Source organism: Larus michahellis, chromosome 9, assembly GCF_964199755.1.
Source record: "Larus michahellis chromosome 9, bLarMic1.1, whole genome shotgun sequence".
Classification (NCBI taxonomy): Eukaryota; Metazoa; Chordata; class Aves; order Charadriiformes; family Laridae; genus Larus; species Larus michahellis.
This window is the reverse complement of record NC_133904.1, coordinates 47,731,540-47,753,511: the sequence shown is the minus strand read 5'-3', so window position 1 is coordinate 47,753,511 and position 21,972 is coordinate 47,731,540. Positions and strand designations below refer to the sequence as shown.

The window sequence follows — 21,972 nt, the reverse complement described above, 5'->3', positions numbered from 1 at the left end:
GGAAAAAAGGGTGCAACAGCATTCACTGCTACAACTTCACAGGGAGAGATTAGTTAAGAAGAGCCCAAATTGCTATGCATAAAATGTCTTAAGCTCTCCTGAAGCCTACTTGGACCCTCGGGTGTGCTTGAATCATGCTAACAGAAAGAAAAAACCCCAAATTCTTTCAGAATCCCACTGTCCCCAGAGGTAAGGGAGTGCTCTGCTGATGAACCTGACTGCACGAAATCAAAGACAGTAGATGCCTTGTGGCCTGCTCCAGGTAACACGCTGCCACAAAGGCAAGCAGCAGTGATGCTTTGTTTGGTTTTTCATTCTGACATTTGTACCAGGTTTACAAAAAACCGCAGTCGCAGCTGCCAGCACACGCTGGGCACCTCCAGAGCTTCCAGCCGTAATTCCTCACTTTCTTGCCCAGGAACGCAGTGGCCACGCTCCGGGTCAGCACCAGCTACGGCAAACCAGTCATATCCTCTCTTTTCACTCAGTGCAGGATTAGCACCAGCAGCTATTTAAATTGCCTTTGGAGGAATCCAGACAAGGTTTTCACCCCTTCACGGTTATTCTGTAAATAGATTTCCGAGCACACTAACAACCAGTGCGCTAGTTTGCTTTTGAGTACGGCACCATTTGTCCCAGCGCTGGCCCCTGTGCGTCTCCATAAAAGGGTCCCAAGTACACACATTTGTACATTACATTATGTACGCTATAGCCACGCAGACCCCACATTACACTAAACAAAAGGACAAACATCCCTCAAAAAGGCATTTGTACTATGTGTAGTATCAGCACTTCGATTTTGCCCTCGAAATACTTGATCTACTTAACACAAAAAAAAAATCCCAAACATTTCAGGTCTGCCCGCTCACGGAGGAACAGCGGGACGAGCCTGCGGCAAGGCCACCGAAGAGCTGGCTGCATACAGGCCTCCCTGCCGAGGTGAACGCTGCACTGCAAGGTGGTGTGTTCAGAAGCCTTGGCCATGTAACACTGCCTATTTCCCATCCCCAAGTCCCTTGGTTGCTGGAAACCCGCCTTACAGGCTTGCTCTGGAATGCCTAGGACAAAGAGCAAGGGATTTTCACAGCGAGAGCTAGGCAGCACAAGAGATTTTATTTTGCTTAAAATATAGAGGAAAAAAAATAAATACATCCACCCACAATACAAAGAGCCGTTTCCAAATTCATGTACTTTTCTTTCAAGGACTTCCTCTGACTGGGAGAACAGAGGCAGTCTGACCCCTCGGAAAGAGCTCCGCCTGACAGGAGTTCTGTGGTATCACTGTACATGACCAGTGCACTCAGTCTGACATCTAACGTAAACCAAAGCAAACTGTCATGTTTACTCTGCTGACTCCAGTGCCTCCCAGAGAAGCCACGGATACCTCCGCATATGTACAGTGTATTTATTCCTATATCTCCAGGACACAGGCAATTCTTACAGGATTTCCAGGCCCTGCTCCCTCTGCAGCGAGAGCATCAGCCCACATTCTGCCGGTTGCCGTAGCCTCTTGGGTGTGTATCTTTCCAGTCATCCCAGTTCCGAGCTTTTTGAAGAGCTTCCTCATCGTCTTCCTCCTCTTTTTTCTCCTGCTGCTGCTTCTGCAACTCTTCATCAGTTATACCTGCTGAAGGTCAAGAACAGGAGTGAGGGGCAGTGGAAGATCCCTAGTCAAGTCCTCAAAACAGAAGCCCTGCCAGGAGACGGTTTAGACAGAAAGCTGGAATTTGCAAAGAGCAGTCTATCAATCCAGTTATTCTCACAGCCTAATAAAGTCAGGTCTTCCTCAGTCAGTGGGTGTTTTACACCCTGAACACATCCCTGTTCACCCTCCTCAAGAGACTTCACAAATTCTCTACTCCAGTTTTCGCTTTGCAACTCCCTACCTGGTGCTCTCTGAGGGGCACTCTGACCAGACACGACTCCTTGCCTTCTGCGCTGCTCATACCAGTCGTCCACGGTCATAGTAGGCAGGCCAGGATATCCAGCACCAAACACTCTGCAGGAAGAGAGAGACAAGTCAAAGAAGGCACTTTACGTTGCTACAAATGAGCAGAAACATAGACAACCGTGCACAGAACTGCTCCGTACTCCAACTGATACTAACAATATAAGATGTGTTATCAAGGAGGGCTTGAGAACAAACGTATTTCTACAGCCTGGGCCACCAGCAACAGACTTGCCAGTAACCCAGCCCTAACAGCGTTTAAAGAGTTCATCCTGACAGTTTAGAAAGGTGAGGACTGTTCTAGTCCAAAGACCCCGAATGACTTCTCCAGCCCAAAGGAGAACACTCTGTGCTAGCACAGCTTGCCAAGGAGGTCCCTGGGAATTAAATTAGGCACAGCTTGGCTAAATAAATATATGGAAGGGCAAATAAAGTCAAAAGCATGACAAGAAATCTGGTTTCTAACCCATTTTGTGTCTTTGCTGCCATATTCCTTGCAAGAATCTCACAGTGCCACAGTTAAGATTTTTATTCCCCTAGAGAAAGCCTTTCAGTTAAAACCTGTATTATCGTCACTGATGATTCTCTGGTAGGTATCACATCTTTCCAGCCCCTACGATCACTTATTTGAATTCATTGAAATCTTCCAGAGTTTACATTAGAGACCACACACACAGCGAAGAACAATCCTGTTAAATCACAGAGGTCAGATGGGCAGACGAGCCTTGCCTCTCCACAGCAAGCATGTGGCCTATAAACTAACACACCAATATTTGCTTAATACAATCTTCTCTTCTGCCATCCCAATAGGAGGAAAACAGCGTTAGCCAAAAAGCTGTGGCATGCTGGCAATGGAAAAACATTAGAGAAAGTGGAAGAAATGCATTAGATGTTCTCCCATCCCTTGCCCAGATGCACAGCATATGCCGTCTTGATGCGACACACTGCCTGAAGGTAACAACTGGTTTTCTGAAAGGGTATCTTAGGCTGGATGTGAGTACAGAGCACTGCATCATACTGCGTCTAAATGATCAGAAAACAACATACTTAGCCTGAGCAGCATCCCGGGTAAGAATGAAAGGCTTCATTGGAGTCCTGACTTGCCGAGAAGTACCGTGTGGTGGTGCTGAAGACTGAAGATACAAAAAATGGTCGCAAGATAACCGTGTAGATGAGAATCCCCTTCTCTGCTTCCCAGCCCAAACAAGTTATTAAAAGTCTTGTAGAAGAGAAATGCCTCTGCTGTCAGAGCAACATCCCAAGATGGACAATTCAGGCCTTAATCCAGTTTAAATCATGAACTCCATCTGTGAGCTTCTATAAATCACTTCCCTTTGTGCCTTTGTTACACCCGCTCTGATCAAAGCGGAAAAGCTGACAGAGCTAAACCAGATCAGCTCAGATCAAAGCATGAAATATAGCTTATTTTTCCCAGGGATCAAACACAGCACATTCTGAAGCAAGTAGAGCTCACCATTCCTGTATCACCCAGGGCACTACAGAAGAACAGAGTCCTGCAATGCCAGTAATGAACTGCACAAACCAGCTGCGCCAACAAAGCTGGACTGTGGTCTGTGTCAGCACATTATGATTTTTTTTATTTCTAGACAGACATTTCAGGTGAGTAACATAAAGCCCAGGAAGACTATTCTACACAGGAACTGCAGGTCTATGAGAAGCTTCCAGCATTCCGAATGGGCATTTCTTTCTGTAATGTCTGCACACTTTGTAGACCAGAAGCGCAGGCCTGAAAGAAATCACACGGGTCTTCCTTTAATTTACAAATGTACTTAGTTCTTTAGAGTTAAGGGTCTGGCAAAGTGGAGAAAAGCCTCTTCATGCAGACTGGTTCGGCTCTGATACTCAATGGTCTAGCATTTCACAAGATGCGACTGTCTAGAACATGTGGACAGTCACTGGACAGTGACTAATCCAAAAATCAAGACCACTGCCCGTTCAGGATCAAACCAAACCCCATCTGCCTGTGCTGTGATTGAGGTAAATTTCAATCAAGAATTCACAGAATGAAACTTACGAAACTCTGCTATTGAATTCTTCTGAAGTTCCTTTGCCCGCAACAGTGTCTACCATCAAGTCTAGCTATCCACAGTCCAGAGGACCTGCAGTGCAAGAGAGGTCTCATACCTGTTTCGCTGTACCTCTGCTCCTCAGGATGACCATTTCTTGGTCAATACTCTCAATTTCCTCAAGGCTAGTGTTGATCCACTTCTGGGTTTGTAGTATGTAAAATTCCCGTATCTGATCCTCATCTGCTTGCCCACTCTCCACAGAGGTTTTCATAGAGGCCAACCTGTTCTCCAGTTCCTTCTTCTGCTTATATCTGTCTCAAAGAGAACAAAATGAGATCATTAAATAACCTTTCTCTAGCCAAGCCCAGACATAGCGTTTTCTAAAGTAAACCATTTCCTATTTCTTGAAATTCAATCAAATGTAGTTAGAGAGCTACAGCCCTCCCCCAATCCCTTTTCAGCTGCTTTTCACAGAGGTGCCAGTTGCTGACCAGTGCTCATTAGGGTAAGCAAATCCCAGATATTCATAAAGCTCCTCATGTCTTTGACAAATTTCCTTGTGCGAGGAGGACCCACCCATTTAACAGCTGAGGAAGGGTCCCGTAGAAGCAAAGCAGAGACTTACAGGAATGTACCTGCTAAGAAGAGGAGGAGCACTGGCAGCACCAGTTCATACTGGTTGTCATTTGCTGATGACCTCTCACGACGCGTAAGCAAGAGGCAAAATGTGAAGCAGGGGGATCCATCTCCCCACCTCATCTGACTGACTACAGAAGGTTTTTGACAAATGAAAACTACAGAACTCAGGAGAGTTCCAATCTGCTTAAAAAAGGCTTTGAAAATGCATGGTTGTATACACACATGCAGGACCAAAATCTCTTCCTCCCATCTTCCCCATCATTTCCATCTGTCAACTCAAATTTAGACTTTACATAGGATCTTTACTACTCTTTGTAAGCGGTTTAACATGACTTCATGTATTTAAAAAGAAAATTGTACGCAAAAAGAGAGGTTCTGATGGTTTACTGTTGTAATTTAAGTATCTCCTGTCTGTTAAAAGCAGCTTTAAGATGACAGTTTTAATTCAGAGGCGCCTCTCTCAATTATTTTTTTTTTTTCTCCAAAAAGTTGAGTAATCCTTGAAATTTAAGCCTCCCAGGTAAAATTGGGCAAGCCTGGCAAATTAATCTACTGGAGAAAACAGGACTCATCGGCTCCTTCACTGAGAAAACCAATGTAATAGCTATTTTAAGTTGCTTCCATACGACACAAAGATATCAAGAAGCTGTTTATAAGGCAGATAAAAACAATTTTCCGATTTCTGTCTCACATGATTTTGTGTGTGCAGGTTGTTTTTTAATGTAATTTTGGCTTTCCGGATTTTTTGCCCTTTTCAGGAATTAGATATTAAAGGGGGGAACTACCTATATAATACACTTCCAGGCTAAACCCTTGTGTCCCGCTCCCATCAGTGTCCCTGCCACCCGAAGAACAAACAGCAAGCACCAAGGATTAGAGGAGCTGAAAGGACACGGAGCATAAAAGAGTTGTTCTCAAAAGCAAACCCACCCAAAAGTGTTCCACAGGAACCCTGAAAACAACATCTTAAGTGGCTGAGCTCCTGACTGCCCAGCCCTGCCCTTATCCTGCAAGGAAGCAAAGTAAATTGCTCCATTCCTGTTTGTCTTTACACTCTGCAGTGGGATAAATTCTGTTCAGTTGGCTGTTGCAATCCCAACCTGCTCCCTGGGACGCCACAGGATGTGCTCATTCAGAGAACGCGGCTAAAGGCAGCCAGGATGAGACAGGTCTGGAGCTGGTGCGGTGATACAGGCCTCCTTTGGAATATTTTGTTCATGCAGTCTATGTGTTTTACTGAAAGCAAATATAACTGCAGTGTCTCACCCTGATCAAGTACTAACCTGCTTGTGACAGAACTCACACTGCAGGCACCTCCCGTTTGTCTTCAAGCAGGAGTCACGGCACAGACAGACGCAAGCCCTCAGTGAGAGGGGAGTTCATGCGTAACCAAAGCCCTACCTGAGCACCGACAAAACTCACTCACGCTCGGGAGGCAATGCGCAGCTCTGAGACCGCTGACAAGCAGCCCACGCTGGAAAGGCTTTCCTGCGCTGATCCCAAAGGCCCCGACGTGTTCTGGTATCCCAAACCCATCTCAGTTGGGTTGCTCTCTAGAATATAACTCCTATTTTCATCTTCATGCAATTCAAACAGTTTGGGCCTTCCAGTGCTACCACAAGAAGCAACAACTTGATTGCCAAAGTCCCCAACGAACACATGACAAAGAGGTATCAACCATCTCTTTTTTTAAAGATCTAATAAGCACATTGGTAGGAAACTCCCAACGTCGCTGGCTTTACGCAGTTAGCAGTGATTAAAGAACTAATCATAAAAGCTTTTGTGCAGTTCTTCTTCAAAGACCAGAAACTAAAGACATAAATGCATCTCTCCAACTTGTGCATGGTCCAATACCATTAAGTAATATGTGGTGCGCATCTTGAAATGAATGTTTAATGACTGATGTACTCCAATATCAAGGGAACTGGTTCTTTCCTGACAGTCCTTGTCTGTACAATCTCGCACTGCCTGAGGCACTGTCATCCTCTTAAACTGATTCCCGAAAGCCAAACAAAAAGGTTCTTCAGCCTGGAGAAGAGAAGGCTCCGGGGAGACCTTAGAGCCTCTTCCAGTCCCTAAAGGGGGCTACAGGAGAGATGGGGAGGGCCTGTTTGCAAGGGCATGTAGCGACAGGACGAGGGGCAATGGCTTTAAACTAGAGCAGGGCAGGTTTGGATCAGACATGAGGAAGAAGTTCTTTACACTGAGGGTGGTGAGACACTGGCCCAGGTTGCCCAGAGAGGGGGTGGAGGCCCCATCCCTGGAGACATTCAAGGCCAGGCTGGATGAGGCTCTGAGCAACCTGCTCTAGTTGAAGATGTCCCTGCTCCCTGCAGGGGGGTTGGACTAGATGACCTTTAGAGGTCCCTTCAACCCAACACATTCTGTTCTATTCTATTTAAACACCACAAAGCAAGAGCCTACCTTTCGATCTTGGCTTGCCTACTCGACGCCATGGCCACCAGGTTGGGCTGGGTGGCAGCGGGACCCCCCGAGGATGGGCTCCCGGCATCTTCCTCTCCTGGGGGGCTGGCGGGGGGCAGGTTGAAGCTGCCCAGCCCGTAGCTCCTGCAGAGCTTGAGGAAACGCCAGAAGTGGGCCCGAGCGCTCTCCAGGTGTTCCAGCCTCTTGCTCAGGTCGACCTGCTTCAACGTCAGGGCCCCCAGCAAGGCGGGCAGCAGCAGGTACTTCAGGTCGGCCGAGGCGATCTCCTCCAGCTCCTCGTTCTCGCTGCAAGGGAAGACACCAGATCAGCCTTCCCCTTCCCGCTCCGCCCGGGGCCGGGGACCCGTCTGGAGGCGGCGGAAGGCACGAAGGACCCTTGTGCGGCCTCACTGCCCGCCCCCGGGACCGGGACCAAGCCCAGGCCCGGGCCCGTCCCTCCGCTCACCTGAACAGGTCCAGCTGCGCCACCATGGCGGCCGCCTGTCGCAGCGCGTCCAGCCCCTGCCGCACCTTATCCTGCACGGCCGGAGCCCCCGAAGAGGGCTCGGCGCCGGTCTCCACCTCCTCCCAGAACCGCCGGCCCGCCGCCAGCAGCTCCGCCAGCCGCGGCCCCGCGCCGGCCCCCTCCGCCATGCTGGGCCGGGAAGGCGCCGCCGCCGAACTGCTTCCGGGGCGGCCGCCAGAGCCCCCGCCCCTGCCCGCCATCTTGGTGAGGGCAGAGGGGGGCCGCCATCTTGTTAGGGGCCGGCCGGAGGCAGTGCCTGGCCAGGCTGCAGCGGGGCTTTCCCCGGGCAGCGACCCGGGACCAGCGCGGCGGGGGTGGTGTCGCCCACACGGGGCTCGGCGGGGCCGTGGGCCGTCACATGCGGCTGGTGCTCACAGAGTTTGTCACTGCCTGACGCACGGGCCTTCCCAGACCCTGCCAGGAGGGAGGTGTACTGCTGGTGATGTGCTCCCATAAACAAGGGAAAATGAGGATAATTAGATAAATTGGCAGAAATTCACCCTCCCCCACCTAACACCTTCCCCCTCTAGAAAAGGGAGCGAGAGGGGTGGCTACATTCAGTGGCGGAGTGCCACATTTTATTTTTTAAGCACAGGACCTTCCATTTCTTCTCTATTCTTTTTACAACAAAAGTAAGAAGCAGCCTTTCTCATTTATTTTTTACTTAGCTCCCAAGTCCCTTCTTACAGTATCTTTGAAATTTAAAGGGGCATAAGGTAGGTAAGGGTTAAAGCTGAGCTTTTATGAGCAGACGTGGGTCCCTTGGAAATGCAGGCAGTTGACCTATGTGTATTATTACATTTATGTATATGGTGGTATAATAATTCAGGGCTGGCTGGAAGCACTCGGCCTCCAAGAATGAGTCAGTTTACAATTTACTCTGTTTGTTTTCTTCATACCGACGTGAGACAGCTCGATAAAAAGTTACTCATCAAAACCAGAAGAGTTGTGGGCCTGGGGTCCCGCTGGCTGCGCCCCGAGGACCCCGCGGTGGTGTCACCCTCCTGTCACCCTCCCTCCCCGCCACCCCCGTGCTCAGGCTGCGAAGGCAGGCACCAGCAGCGTGAGGTATGTCAAGAGCTGACCGCGTCATTCTGTGGCCTTCCTGCACGCCAGGCGGGAGGTGAAGAACAACGCTGTGTCCGCTGGTGGGAAAATTAATTTGTGTAATTACTGGAAGCAGAATAGGGCCTGGAATCCACCACCGTTTGCTCTTCGCTAGCGGAAGATGCTTTGGCATCCCCAACAATTACAACCAGTTCATTTTCATCAGAGCAACACCACCCTCAATTACAGCATCTTTTTTTCTCTTCATATGTGTTAGTTAAAAGCTACAGTAAACCTATAGCGTGATCACCCCCTGTAACCACGAAGATTCAACATTTCATCAGCACTTTTAATGATCAGAGCAAAAGAGACTGCTAGAGTGAACTCCTCTGCTGCATTATCCTTTGTGTTACCCAGAGAGTCTCCAGGCAGTTCACAGATCACCTTTCTACAGGATATCTCTGTTTAATCTTTAACAAACACCTCCTTAGGGCATTCTCTGTGGAGGCCTTCATCTCTCAGAGCAAGCCAGGCAGGTTCATAGGCTTGCTGTCCAAGTAATTGCGAAAAGGCTGATAGTGGAGCATGGGATCTCAACCCACCTCCCCTCCGCTTAAAACTTGTGGGTGGGAGAGTCAGTTTTGACCCAGATTGTCCGGGGCAGCACGGGACAGGCCTTGAGCAGCACATTATCCCGGCTCACCAGGCAAGCTAGACAGAGAGAGTAGGAAATCCGTGTGAAGCCCGGTTTCCTTTGAGATAGAGAAGGCTTTGCCTCTAAAAGCCGAGGGGGTTAGCTGGTTGGAAGCTCTTGAATCTCCTTTGTAGAAGTTAATCAGCCCCCTGTTTTTATCTGATGTCCCAACTGGTCAAGAATAGGTTTCAGTTACATTGTGAGAGCATGAAATCAGTAAGGATTAGTGACCAGAATCACCCACAGTCTGCTTTTCAGCTCCAGCGTAGCAAACTGCATGTGTTCTCCTGCTGCCTGAGGTCCACCTGGAGGGATGGGATGTGGATTCTCAAGCTGGCCCTTCTAATTACATAGCTAATGTTCTCAACACAAGGAGAAAATACATGCTGCTTCAGGAAGGCATAATTAGCCGGCAAGCCCCTATTCACAGCACAATGAGTCTCAATCTGGAAACTACAGGAACAGTGGCTGTGATTAGTCCCGCTGCTCGTGAAAAGGGGGAGTTCCCGGAGCTTTGGCAAGCTGTGGATCTGTCTGTCCCCCTCCCCACTTCTGCCAGGTGTCTCGGTGCGGTAGGTTTTCAGCATGAAGTCAATGTCTAGGGATCAGCCTCAGCTTCTCTTACGTTTCCACTTCCAGACATGAAACGTGCCCACGTGCTTTCCATTATACAGGTAGTAAAACCGACCGCCACAGTGGATTGCATTTAATACACATGTGTAGAACATCTGGCAGCGCATATCCAGTGCCTGTCCAGTGCTTCCCAGGAGCATCGGCACATTACAAGTACATCCAGTCTTCCTGGAAGGTGTTAGAGCTTCTGCATGTCATCCTATGGCACACGACTGATGCTTCAGCTAGACTGAAGCGTGCCTGGAAATTCCTTACTCCACCACACAGCACATGCACAGTGGTCACGGCTGACACATATGCAAACTGAGAAAGTCCTCAAAATCTGTACGGCCCTGGTTCCAGCACGGTGGGAGGATGCTCATGGAAAAGCCCTGCTGGATGGCAGCCCTAAGGTGGCTCACAAGCCCACATCGGCTTCTGCTCTGGAGAGGAGACTGTTCTGTAGCTCCCTCCCTGCTTTAGCTCACTTTCTGATGGACCTTGGAGGCAGTGTCCCCAGGGATGCCGAAAGGGAAGATGCTACTATTTAGTGACTCAACAAGGTGGCCACGGCCCCTTCTCTGCACCGGCAGAAAGGCAAATAGAAAAGTCCACCGTGAGCAGCCTCCAGGATGCTGCCCACACTGAACGTGGATGAATTGAAGCATGCGCGAGGGAGAAATACAGGCTGGTGACGGGAGACCGGGGTGCTCAGAAATGCAGCCACCCCGCTCCTCCTGGCCCCTGCGGACATGACAGGGATACCACAAACTTGCAATATCTGGGACTTTTCTACTCTGATTCAGCAGCTTGCTGAAATACGGGGTTCAGAGCTGGAAGGGATGCCAGATGGAGGTCTGCTTCCCCTCTGGACCTCACACAGCCATCGCCACAGCTGCCCTTCAAGCTACGCCCAAGGGCCCTCAGCCTGCAACCTAGTTCCCCTCTGGTCTTATGGCTGTTACTCACCTATGTTGATTTGTCCCTATCCCTCAGCTGAAGATCCCCGTAAGGACAATCCCTGTTATTATTTGTCATCCTTTGGACATTATGGTGTTGCTGAGCACCCCAGAAATAAAGGAGAACAGAGATGCAAGGGTTTTTCCTTAAATACAAGCATTTACTCATGTTTGGGTCTTGCGGTGTGACGGCACCAAGCATCCCAAAGGTCAAAGCACCATCCCCCAAATATATCCAGCAGTACAGATGTTGATCGACAGCTGAGCCCCCAGAGAGCAGCCCCATCCCGTCCCTCCTCCTTGTTCTGGCTCAGCTTTCTCTGTGAAAAGCACAGGCAAAAAGCAGGTGGAGGTCCTGACCCACCATCCTCTCAGGGCTGCAATCCAGTGCCGTAGGGAAAAAATATCCCAACATGTTCTTGAACACAGAATCATTCTTCCTCCAAAATGCTTACCTGATTCCCAACAGTTTGTTGCCCTCGCTCAGATTATCCTCCTGGAATAAGTTATGCAGCATCCCTCAATGAATAAAGAAATAAAAGGAAAAAAAATAATCAAAAATTAGTCAAAAGAATCCATGAAAATCACTCTCCTTTCTCCAGACTTCATTGTCTGCACAAGTTTAACCAGCAGGAAACGATCATACTCATACCAGCATTACTCCTTTCAAGCCCAAATTAAAAATCAAGCAGTAACTGAGAGGAGGCTTTTCAGAGCAAACCCTTTGCCTGGTTCTCACCACATTTCATGTAGAAGGATGGATTTCTTCTATGCACAAGCCGTTTTCAGAGCCGACTCTCCCATGTCAGTTCACAGCACCAGAAAGTGAAAGACTTCTGCCATGGCCATGGAGAATTCAGCTCCGGGGAGTCTCATTTCCAGAGAGACAGATAAACAAAAAGCCACAAGACATTGGGAAAAATGGCTAATGACAGGGAAGTCAAAGAGGTAGATCTGTCACATTAGCAGTGAGCCCTGCGAGGGTTCGTGAAGCAGAGGGTAATGACAGCAGCCTACCACAGTCTGGAGAGGACCGATTGTGAAAGCGGGGCAAAACGCACGCGTGAGGAAGTGTCTGAAGGGCTGCAAAGCCGCAATTGTTACAGAGATGCTCTCGATTTCAGGGACCCTGCTACTGTCCTTGCCCAGGTTTATTCAGGTCCTGAAGGGCTTTCTGCCAGAGCTGGAGATGTTTGGGGTGGAAGCAAAGGTGTAGAGGATTAGAGAAAAGCCTTCTTGTACCGATTTCTCTGGCAGAAGGTTGCATTGACTGGTGCTGGAACTCACCAGAGGGTGACGTCAGGGTCCAAGTTTTCCCATCTTTTTACCTCAGAGGGTGCTCGTTGCTAGCCTGGGCTGTGTGAAGGGTCTCCATATTCCCCTGGTACCTTCCTGCTGGCTTTTCTGTCCAAGCAGGGTTAGAGAGAAAAAATGCATCCAGTCAGATGGATCCCCTCAACCCCTGGGGCCAAGCGCAGAGTTTTTTCCCCTCTGGATCCATCATCTGATGCCGACCGTCTTGCTCTGGTTCTTGGTCCCTAGGAGGATTTTCCAGCACAGCAGATGTCACAAGCCTGGTAAACTCAGGCGTGGGCCCAGATTACAACGGCTCCTGCTCAAAGCATTGTCACTTAACTGTCACCTCCCTGCTATAGTCCTTCCTGCCAGCCTGACCCTTTGCACCCTTCGACTAATTACAGTGCTTTCCGATTTCCTGCAGGACACAAACAGAGCCCAAGGTCCTCGCTGCTGATTGACCCCTCCAGTCCTTTCCCAGCTCTTCCCTGTTGGCCTTGCAGTCAAGATGCAAGGAGCAAGAGGAGGAGGAGAGGACTCTGCATATTCAGCACTTGACCCTGCCTTTTCCCAGGCAGAAATTCAAATGGGACCTCTCTAGGAGGGGATCACGACATCTCCCCGGGGCACTCCTAGCTATTGTGGCTCCTCTCCTCTACCCCAGGCTATGTGTGTTTGTAGTTACCAAATGCAAATCACATTTCCCACCCTCCTGGCTGAATCTCTCAACTCCGCAAGATCCTTCCCCTGTTTTTTTTCTCACCAGCTCGTTTTGCAACGCTCTGCCGAGTTCACAGCCCCTCCCGGTTTCACCTCCCTCTGATCTGGCGATGCAACAGGGAGGTGGCTATAGGGAAGGTATTTAAGCAATCCTCCTAATTAAGTACCTGCATCACCTCTCCCTTAGCCCGGCTCTGGACACAGAAACTGCAGCTATTTTGCAGCCTGGCAGCTGAAGACTCCCTTTTCTGAGGAATGCCGGTGACTAACCCTTAATTGCATTTTAAAAGAAAAACTCAAGATAGCTTTTTGGCCTTCTGCAGCTGTGACGGAAGCCTCGCAGCTGTGGCTTTACTGTCACTCTGGGAAGGCTAGATGTCAGCAGCCAGATCAAGTCAATGGCACATTAACAACTGATAATGATAGTTAACTCACTTGGTTAACTATGTGAGCGTATGCTTCACCCCTGAGCATTTCAACTTCCAGCTCCCAGGCTTGTCTGAAGCCACCTTTGACTCCCGGCTCTTATTCAGTGTTAATACAGAAACCTGGAGCACATTAAGTGGAAGGGACGGTTTACAATAAAAGCTCATGAATTGATTCCGTGACCCAGCAGAGGCTATTAAAAATGATTGAATGAATATGGAAATGAGTAATCGTACAGCTGGACTCGGGGCTGAACGCGGCCAACTCCATTCAATGCAAACCACAAACAAAGCAAGGCGCACGCAAAGCCGCCAGAGTCTCTAGGTCACGCTGTAAGCTGCAGGAATTTGCCCTAGGATTTCCATCACATCTACCTGCCCTCCTTGTGCTGTGGGTTCTCCTCAGGACCTGTGTACTTAGACCCATCCTTTCTCTCCAAAGGCTGCATGACCAGGAACCTCTTATCCCATGCAAGCGCTTGGCCAGCTTCCGTGCTAGGGAAAATGGAGGCCATCAGAGCCCCCATCCCTGGCTCTTTACTTCTTGCTGTTCGCACATGCATGCTTGGCTAGTCCAGGCAACGTTCACGAGGATCAGAAAATAATCCCGGACTGCCTCGGTTTCCAGCCACCAGCACTGAATCCCAGGAAGCTGGATTCCTTGCTGGCTGGTCAGAGTCCCAAGGAAGCAGGCAACGGAAACCTTCCAACACATTTTCCATATGTGCACGGTAGCTGAGGCTGACAGATATCTGTAATTAAAGGCAAACCTGGGCCAATAGGCAGCAGAAAGAGTTAAAACTGAACCGGTCTCCTGCTGCGTGTAAGGGTACAGACGCGGGGCTTTATGGTCTCCTTACAGCCTTGCTTTCTCATGTGGACAGCTGAGAAGGAGATGGAGGAAGGAGGTTGTCCTAGGAAACATGTCACAGAGAGGTACGGTATAATACATTTATTTAAAAAACGCACACCAGAATCCCACTTACATTAAGCATAGAGACTAAAGGTTCATTCTTATTTCTCAAGGGCCCTAAAGTCATGTCGTCTCTCCAGGCCAGAGTGCCAGCACACCTGGTATTAAGGGAGTGGAAGGAATGGGCTGAAGACCTTAGTGATCTAGAAGGGGCAGGAAGGACAAGCTACGGGTATGCCACACGTTGAGTGGGCTTCCACCTCAACACAAGCCCAGAGGGCAGAAGCTACAGTGCTGCCATGGCTGCCCTGTTAATACAAGGCTTCTAGGTGAGGTTTTGCCACGCTGCCCTGTTTCGGCAGCCTCTGGGACCACTCCTGTCCCCATGTCTGTGTGCCACAATCAGTGAGAGCAGCAGCAATCTCCATGCAGCTCGTGGGGAGGATTAATCAGTTCTGCCTGTGTCCAAGCCTGGTCTTCATTTCAGATGCTGAAAAAGGCACTGGACCAGTGGACGAACCCCTGAGGAGAAACATTCAGTGGTGTTGGGTGAACCCCCAGCAGAAACGTGTCCCCAGAGGAGGTGCCCATGACCCCCTTGCCCTGCAGCCTTCTCCCAATGGGCAACTCTCTCCCTCCTCCCCATCCATCACTCCTGGCTTTCAGGCCACTGTCAGAAACCTCCTGCGAAGAGACAATGGCAGCCCAGGGTCCCCATTCACCCCGGGAGAAAAGGGCCTGTGTATGCAGAGTGATAAATGGTTTGTCCCCAGCTGGAGATAGAGGGCTGGACACTCCTGATCGGCTGCAGGAGAGCAGCCCTTTGTCTTGCTCTGGAGAGATGGAGCAGAGGTTGGCCTCTGGTCTTAGGCTTCCCGGCATCTCTCAGTTTGAGGTCTTCCATGGTAATGCGAGAGTCCCGGCTTCCCGCATAGCCCCCTTCTTGCCGTAGCTGAGAGCATCCCTTGTGGTTGGCATTCGGTCTCCAGCTATGCCCTGGAGGGTGGTACCAGCACAGGAGTCCTCCTGCCTGCCGTGACGCCTCTGGCGTTATTTACAGACGTATCTCTCCACCTTCCGCTGACACTTCTTGCACACCACATAGCAGCACCAGTGATACTTGCAGTGACACCGCTCCACCACCTCCTCCGTGTAGGCATTGTAGCCGCGGCCACAGCACATTAGGTTGCAACTGTCGCTGCCCACGGAGGTCTTGTTGCACTGCCTGCAGAGGAGGAGGCACAAGTGGGAGCTGAGGGAGCCTACCTGACCGCCCCACGGTGGTGGTGTCAACCACAGCTATCTGCCCTGGCCTCCTCCCAGAGCTTACGTGCCCATAAGCAGGAGCCGGCAAGGTGCAGGCGTCTGCTTGCAAACTGGAGTTGATGTCACCTCGTGTTACTGTGACAGTGGCTGAGGTTGGGCACGCTATCGTGCTGCTGGCAGGAACTTCCCATGGAGAAGGGCGGGAGGATGGCTAGGACCAGGAACTTCTACTGCTAAATCAAACAGGGGTTGCAAGTCACAGCCCTGAAGCAGCCCTGGCTCAGCCTTCAAAAGAGGCTTCCCCATCCCTCTAAAAACTCCCTTCCACCCCGCAATCGCTCCAGAAAGGAGGCATCTGGGAAGCACCGCAGACTCCAAGGGCTGCGGAACTGTTCTGTTACTGGCAGGCAGCACGCACAGGCTTGCAGGGAGGGGTGGCATTTCCCTTTCTGAGTCCTCACTGGATGGATCCTGTCCTGGAGAGTGGAGCTGACGGACTCTCAGTGAGGGCTGCCCCTGGCCTTTACACCTGCATAGCTCTGTAAGAATGACATCTGCCTTCCTGCCCTTGGGACTTTAAGATGCAAAGATTGCGCAGCAGTCCCTGTGGGATCCCCATCTAACGGGGGACTGCCCGTCCGCACCAGCTTCCCAGAGCACGCTTTCAAACCCAATGGTACAGACTCATGAAATGGGGGACTGAGCTGGAAATGTATTTGTGGCAGTTTCTTACCTATCCTGTGTCCCCAGAGACCCCAGGTGGAGATTTGGTGTGCAGTAGTCAGGAGAGTTGATGAGATAAACCAGATCCGTCTCTTTCACTGGCCTGACATCCATTTCTTTAGGTATCAGCTGCTTCCTGGGCCCTACAAGCCGGTGGGTCACCTTGATGGCTGCCAGGTACTTGGACTTGAGGTCAGAGGCAATTTCATCCAGGTTTGGCAGTCCCTTCCAACAGGTCTTCACTGAACAGGAGCCTGAAACACCATGGCATTTACACTTGGTATCCAGGGAGTCACTCAACACCTGCAGAGGATGGGAAACCAGATGAATTTGCTTCTGCTTTCTCCTGGTACCCACCCTACTGATTGATCTGCAAGAGCATCCATGGGAAGTCTTAAGAGATGAAGGAGCTCAGCTGCTTACTGCCACCTTTAAATGAATATAATAGGGCAATCAAGGCCTCAGCCCTGCTTCGTTCCCCTTGTGATAAGAGACTAACCCTTGGGGAACTCCCTGCTGGAGCTTGCAGTGGGGCTGGTGGCTTCCCTGGCCAACACAGAACGGCCACGTCCTCACCTGGGGAACATGAGTGTCTGAAAGCACAAAACCCGGCAGTTCTGGGCAGCCCAGCTGGAGCGGGGCAGGACGGGCCTCTGCTCCCATGAGAAGGGCGGAAAGAAATACTGGAAGTACTGGTGTGAAGTGACAAATATCTCGCCCTAGTTGTGGAAAGGGTGCAGGGATGTTTGGGGAGGGGGGGAATAGCAGTGGGGGGTGTCTCTGCAAACACGGTAACTCCATTTTAACCATTTAGTTGCCTCCTAACTTTAAGAACAGCATCCCAACAGCCTGCCCCGAGTCTAATGCCTTACATTAGGCACCTCTGCCCCCCAGGCTGCTGTAAGGAGAAATCCGTGGTGGGCACCATACCCACCTGCCGGCCCACCGCATTGTTATGCAGATTCATGGCCTTGAGCGCTTGTGTCCCCAGCTTGCTGGATTTTAAGGGACTGTCAGCAAAAGCGGCGCCGAGCTGGAGGCCATAGCGCAGGTTGTCCCCGCAGCCACCCCATCTGAAGTCCGGCCCGGGGACCTCCGAGGGGACGGAGCCACAGGAGCAGAGAGGGAGCTCTCCCGAGGTGCAGGCTTGGGCGATGGAGTGCGTGACGGCGGCGGCAGCCAGCGCATAGACGAAGGCAGATTCCCGAGTTCCTGGGAAGAAGAGGGGGAGATGTCCTTCCTCCCTGCCCAGCCAAACACTCCCCTCACACATCTCACAATACAAATAAGGGCCATTTTTTTGCTTGCAACAGGATAAACCCAAGGCCCAGCATTTTTCTTGTGCTGTATTTTTAACCTGTGCCACCCGTTACATTATGCTGTCACTAGGCAGCCTGTGTCCCCCCCTCTTCCCCCTTTTTTTTGGAGCCTCTAGCAGCTGGTTTTGTTTGAAATGGAAGTTACCTGGAGATCTAAGTTGCATAGGATTAACACCAGTGTAACGGCAGCAAGTTTCTCCAAAATTGACACCCACCAACTGAACAGCAGTATATTAAATATAGAATCATAGAATGGTTTGGGTTGAAGGGACCTTAAAGATCATCTAGTTCCAACCCGCCCTGCTGTGGGCAGGGACACCTCCCACTAGACCAGGCTGCTCAAAGCCTCATCCAGCCTGGTCTTGAACACTTCATATATACTATATATCCGTATATTAAAGCTCTGCCTAAAGTGTTGCCCTCCTGGAAAGCTATGTGGGGCAGAAAGAGGATGAAACGCAGTGGATGAAGCATCCTTTACCTTTCAGCAGGTCAGGGCCGAAGCTGGGGGCACGTTGGATGGAGGAGCAGTTCCACCTCATGTCTGTGAAGGTCTTCTGGCAGACGCTCTTGGTCTGGCGAGCGGCCCGGACGATGCTGTGCATGACCTCCAGGTTCCTGCGGCACATCTGGATCTGGTCGGGCACCAGCCCGGCGAGCAGCCGGCAGTGGTGGCTCTCATTCCAGGCCACCCCGCTGCCGATCTCCGTCAGCCCGCTGCAGGGAGAGGATGGGCGTCAGCCATGGAGCGGGGAGGGGGGACACACCACAGGCACCCCTCCGGGGACCCAGCCGGAGAGGGGGAGCCCCAAAAGGGACCGTGGGAAGGGAAGGAGGGAACATGTCCCCCGGGATGGCTACTCACAGCCACTGGATGGCCGCGGAGAGCCCCAGCTGGCAGAGCAGCGCGGCGGCAGCGGTGGGGCGGCCCATGGCCGGGGATGGGGCCGGGGCCGCTCGGCGCCGCCGCCCCCTTTTATCGCCGCGGGCGGCGCGGTCCTTCCCCCCCCCACCCCGGGGAGGGGCACAGGGGCGGTTTCGGTGCCATTCACAGCGGGTTAGGGCCGAGGCGGGGGGATGGAGAGCGGGGTACAGCTGTTGTTAGCTGCGACCACCCCCGAAACAGCACCTGGGACCATCCCCAAACCAGCACCATTTAGAGGTGACCTGCTGGAGGGGCTCTGCGCGATGGGGGAGCTGGGGGGTGTCGGGTCTGGCACATCACCCCACAAAGTGCTCAGCTGCCACATATCCCTTCGTGTCCCCGCAAGGCGTATTGTCGCTGCGCACAACGGGCCCCGACACCGGAGCTGGGGCGTTCTCCACCTTTGGCACCTTCCAGAGAGCCACTGGATCACAAAAGAGACACCTGGCTCTGTCAGCAGGTGAGAACTCATCCACGTAACTGGCTGGCAGGAATCAGAAAGAGAGGACGTTAGTAAAGGACGGAAGGGGTTGATTGTAATTTCTGACTTTTTTCTTCTTTTCTTTGCAAGAAACTTTAAAAAAATACATTTTGACCCAGAAAGAGTGAAAGTCTCAGCCGTCTGCCTCCTCCTCTGTCTCCGGAGCCCCACGAGGACAGCCAGGACTCTGCAATAACCGAGGCTCCAGATGTGTATGTGTCACTCCAGGGTGTGGACACTGGTCTCACCAGCCTGGAGAGGACCCAAAGGCTGCACTGGGACTGATGTTGGTTGAGTGTGGGGAAATCCTGCCCCTAGACACCGACTTCACAGCTTCAGCCCCAGCCCCTTTTCTTACAGACAAACCCCGTTACTGACCCATCATCTCAGGGCATCAGCAGCTTCTAGTGGGCTTCATAACTGCAGAGAAAGAGGGTGAGCAGAAGGGGACTTGTGGAAGGGCTCTTGGCACGCAGCCCGCAAGCACATTTCAAAGCAATCGGGTTAAAACAACCTCTCCCCGCTGCAGGAAGGCGCAGGGCTGCAGCGCAAGGGCTCCCTCCGCCGCGCTCCGCTCTACAGCCCTGCCCACGCAAACTTGAGAAACAGCCCTAAAACTGACTGCGCCCATTCGAAAACATGTGGCCAGAGCAGGATCTGACTCAGCATGGGGCTGTCTTTAGCTTGTCAGCGCTGAAACTCCCAGGCCGTAGTTGGCATTGGGCTTTCTGTTGCCTTCAGCACCCCAAAGTGCAGGAGGGACGGCTAAAGGACTTTGCCTTGACTCTGTCGCTGGGCTTTCTGGATCAGGACTGATGTGTACTGCTAATTGCAGGCTCCTGAAAACAGCATAACCAGGTTTCACAGCAATTTGCCTCTCCAGGCCAAGAAAATGAGCTTAAAAGTCCACTGTCTGTCTCACAGACAGCCTGGAAGGGAGGGAGTTTGCCTGGTGCTGTGGGCAAACTGGTGTGTCCGTGAGCTGGGCACCGGGCATGGGTATCAATGAGCTGCAGAAGCGCCGGTTTCATTGCAGGAACCGGATTACAGCTGGCAGAAACGATGCAGCTGGGGAAACGGTGCCTGCTTGGAGAGGAGCTGGTTTGGTGTGACATTTCCACGGCTTGCGCGCGCTTGTCACAAGGCGTATTTCTCTGAATCTTTCCCTTCTGTAAGCGGAAAACCAAAAGCGCAACCTTGCCGCTGTGAAGGCCCGCAGGAACCAGGTAGGCTGATGTTTTCACACAGTGGGAGGTGACATTTGAGAGACAAGTCCAGCTGACACCCGCTTCTTTTGGAAAGAGTCACAGGTTGAAGACCTCTGCTTTGGGCTTTCGCTTTCTCCCTCACTATGCAACTTCCCTTCCCACTGGAAGGTGGTTTCCCTTTACAGGACGTAACTGGGTGGCTAGTTGGCATCCCCCCCGTGACCTCCCTTTGACTTGCTATCATGTGCACTAAAACTAGGACACGCAGCTTGAATTGATGACCTTCCCGAACTACTCCCTTGGGATGAAAAGGCCAAGGTACATTGTGCCAGAGCAATGGCCCATGAGGAAGGGACCTGCTAGGAAAGCACCGAGGTCACTCCCAAATCCCAAGCGGAGTTACAAGGGGCTTAATTAAAGGACAGAGAAAAGAGACGCTGTATTCAGTGTCCCTGGAATTGGCTGGCTCTGATCCCATTAACCTTCCTCTCCCTGACGCCTGTGAACTGACACCAAAGGCCTCCAAAGTTACAGCAAGCTCTTGGCAGCTGAGGAATGATTTTTCAGCAGGATTAGCAAAGATACAGGATAAAAGCAAATTTGCTGAGCTGCTCGTTGGGGCACGCAGCTCCGATGTCTCTGCAGAGGGCATGCGAAGGCCAGCAAGCGCCATCCATGGATTTCTGCTTCGGGGCGGTCTGAGCAGGAAGCCTGCCCTGCTCTGGACATCCCGCTGGCTGCATTGCCACTGGGGGAACGTTGGCACTGTTGGGCTGGGACTCTCTGGTTTAGGGCAAGAGGAGCCTTTTCTCAGGGCAACCAGTACTTAGAACATTGTCCCTGAGTATTTCAGGGTGGGAAATGCTTTCCCGGCTGCAGAAAGCAGAGTCCCTATTGGAGAGGACAAAGGATAACCCAAATCTATATTCCCTAAACACCAAACCCCGTGTTTTGGTTTCTGCCTCTAAAATGAGGACTAAGCTGATGAAAATAACAACAATCTGCCTATTTTTATGGGATAAGATGAAAGACGACGGTAGCAGTGAGCGCACCCTCTCCTGTAGCACATGTTGCTCCCAATCCCTGCAGACCAAGCATCGGGTACAACAGAGTCCTCCAGCAGCTGTGGGACGTCAGGGCAGGTCCTGCCCCTCTGCTGCCCTCTCCAGCCCCAATTATTGCCCCACTGAGGAAGACGTAAGGGCAATCAGACACTAGCTAGCGGGGCCTGTGACCCCCAGCTGTGGGATGGGTGACTCACAGCCTGCAGGGAGGTGGAGCAGAGGCATCTGGGCAGACTTCATCCATCCGCAGGGGCGATGCGATCTGCTCGGCAATGCACCCACCTCCACGAGAAGGATGTTCTGCGGGAGCTGACTCGCCTGGGAAAGCCTGCCAGGAGGAGATGAAGGAGCACTGGGACATGCCGTGCTGTTTCCACCTGGGCAGTCCCTAGAGCATCTTTTACTTTCTGGGCTTCGTTATGGTCCCAGACACAATTCAAGCAACCTGACCACAATGCAATTCACTTTTTCCTCAGTTTTCTGCAAGCCCTCAGATTTTCAACCCAACTCAGCTGCTCCCTCCTCAGCCCAAAGTCTCCTCCAGCATCCCCGCTATTTAAGGAAGCTGCTGTTTTCCTCCAGTGGTACCTGGGTCCTGGTGTCCCGTGTAAGATCAAACTCTCTCTGGGCCATTCGCTCCAATCCCAGGTGACGTGGCAGAGACGAACCTGATCTCTGAACCTGGTCCGCTTCTAGCGAGGGCTCTGCAATGACAGCTAGTCCCTGTTAAGTCTCTGGCGTGATGGATTTTCC

At 51.5% G+C, this 21,972-nt stretch overlaps 2 protein-coding genes across 4 annotated transcripts; both read right to left on the bottom strand.

Moving 5' to 3' along the window:
• Positions 1-1,094: 1,094 nt before the first annotated feature.
• On the bottom strand, positions 1,095-7,731 carry IGBP1 (immunoglobulin binding protein 1). Of its 2 annotated transcripts, none has more exons than XM_074601429.1 (6): positions 7,508-7,731; positions 7,042-7,347; positions 4,094-4,289; positions 2,996-3,081; positions 1,887-1,999; positions 1,095-1,627 (listed from the first exon to the last, which is right to left on the bottom strand). In XM_074601429.1, exons 1-6 carry the CDS (start codon positions 7,693-7,695, stop codon positions 1,479-1,481), a joined length of 1,038 nt encoding a protein of 345 aa, XP_074457530.1. In that variant the 5' UTR covers positions 7,696-7,731; the 3' UTR covers positions 1,095-1,478. The 2 variants fall into 2 exon arrangements, with proteins under 2 accessions (XP_074457530.1, XP_074457531.1); XM_074601430.1 differs by having other exon boundaries at positions 1,095-1,624; positions 7,508-7,718.
• Positions 7,732-14,259: 6,528 nt separating this feature from the next.
• On the bottom strand, positions 14,260-21,301 carry LOC141748873 (protein Wnt-11b-like). Of its 2 annotated transcripts, XM_074601549.1 has the most exons (6): positions 21,208-21,301; positions 18,767-18,950; positions 18,023-18,258; positions 17,157-17,434; positions 16,233-16,525; positions 14,260-15,458 (listed from the first exon to the last, which is right to left on the bottom strand). In XM_074601549.1, the coding sequence occupies exons 1-6, from the start codon at positions 21,251-21,253 to the stop codon at positions 15,284-15,286; spliced, it is 1,212 nt and encodes a 403-aa protein (XP_074457650.1). In that variant the 5' UTR covers positions 21,254-21,301; the 3' UTR covers positions 14,260-15,283. The 2 variants fall into 2 exon arrangements, with proteins under 2 accessions (XP_074457650.1, XP_074457651.1); XM_074601550.1 differs by lacking the exon at positions 21,208-21,301 and having other exon boundaries at positions 14,292-15,458; positions 18,407-21,203.
• Between the last annotated feature and the right edge of the window lie 671 nt (positions 21,302-21,972).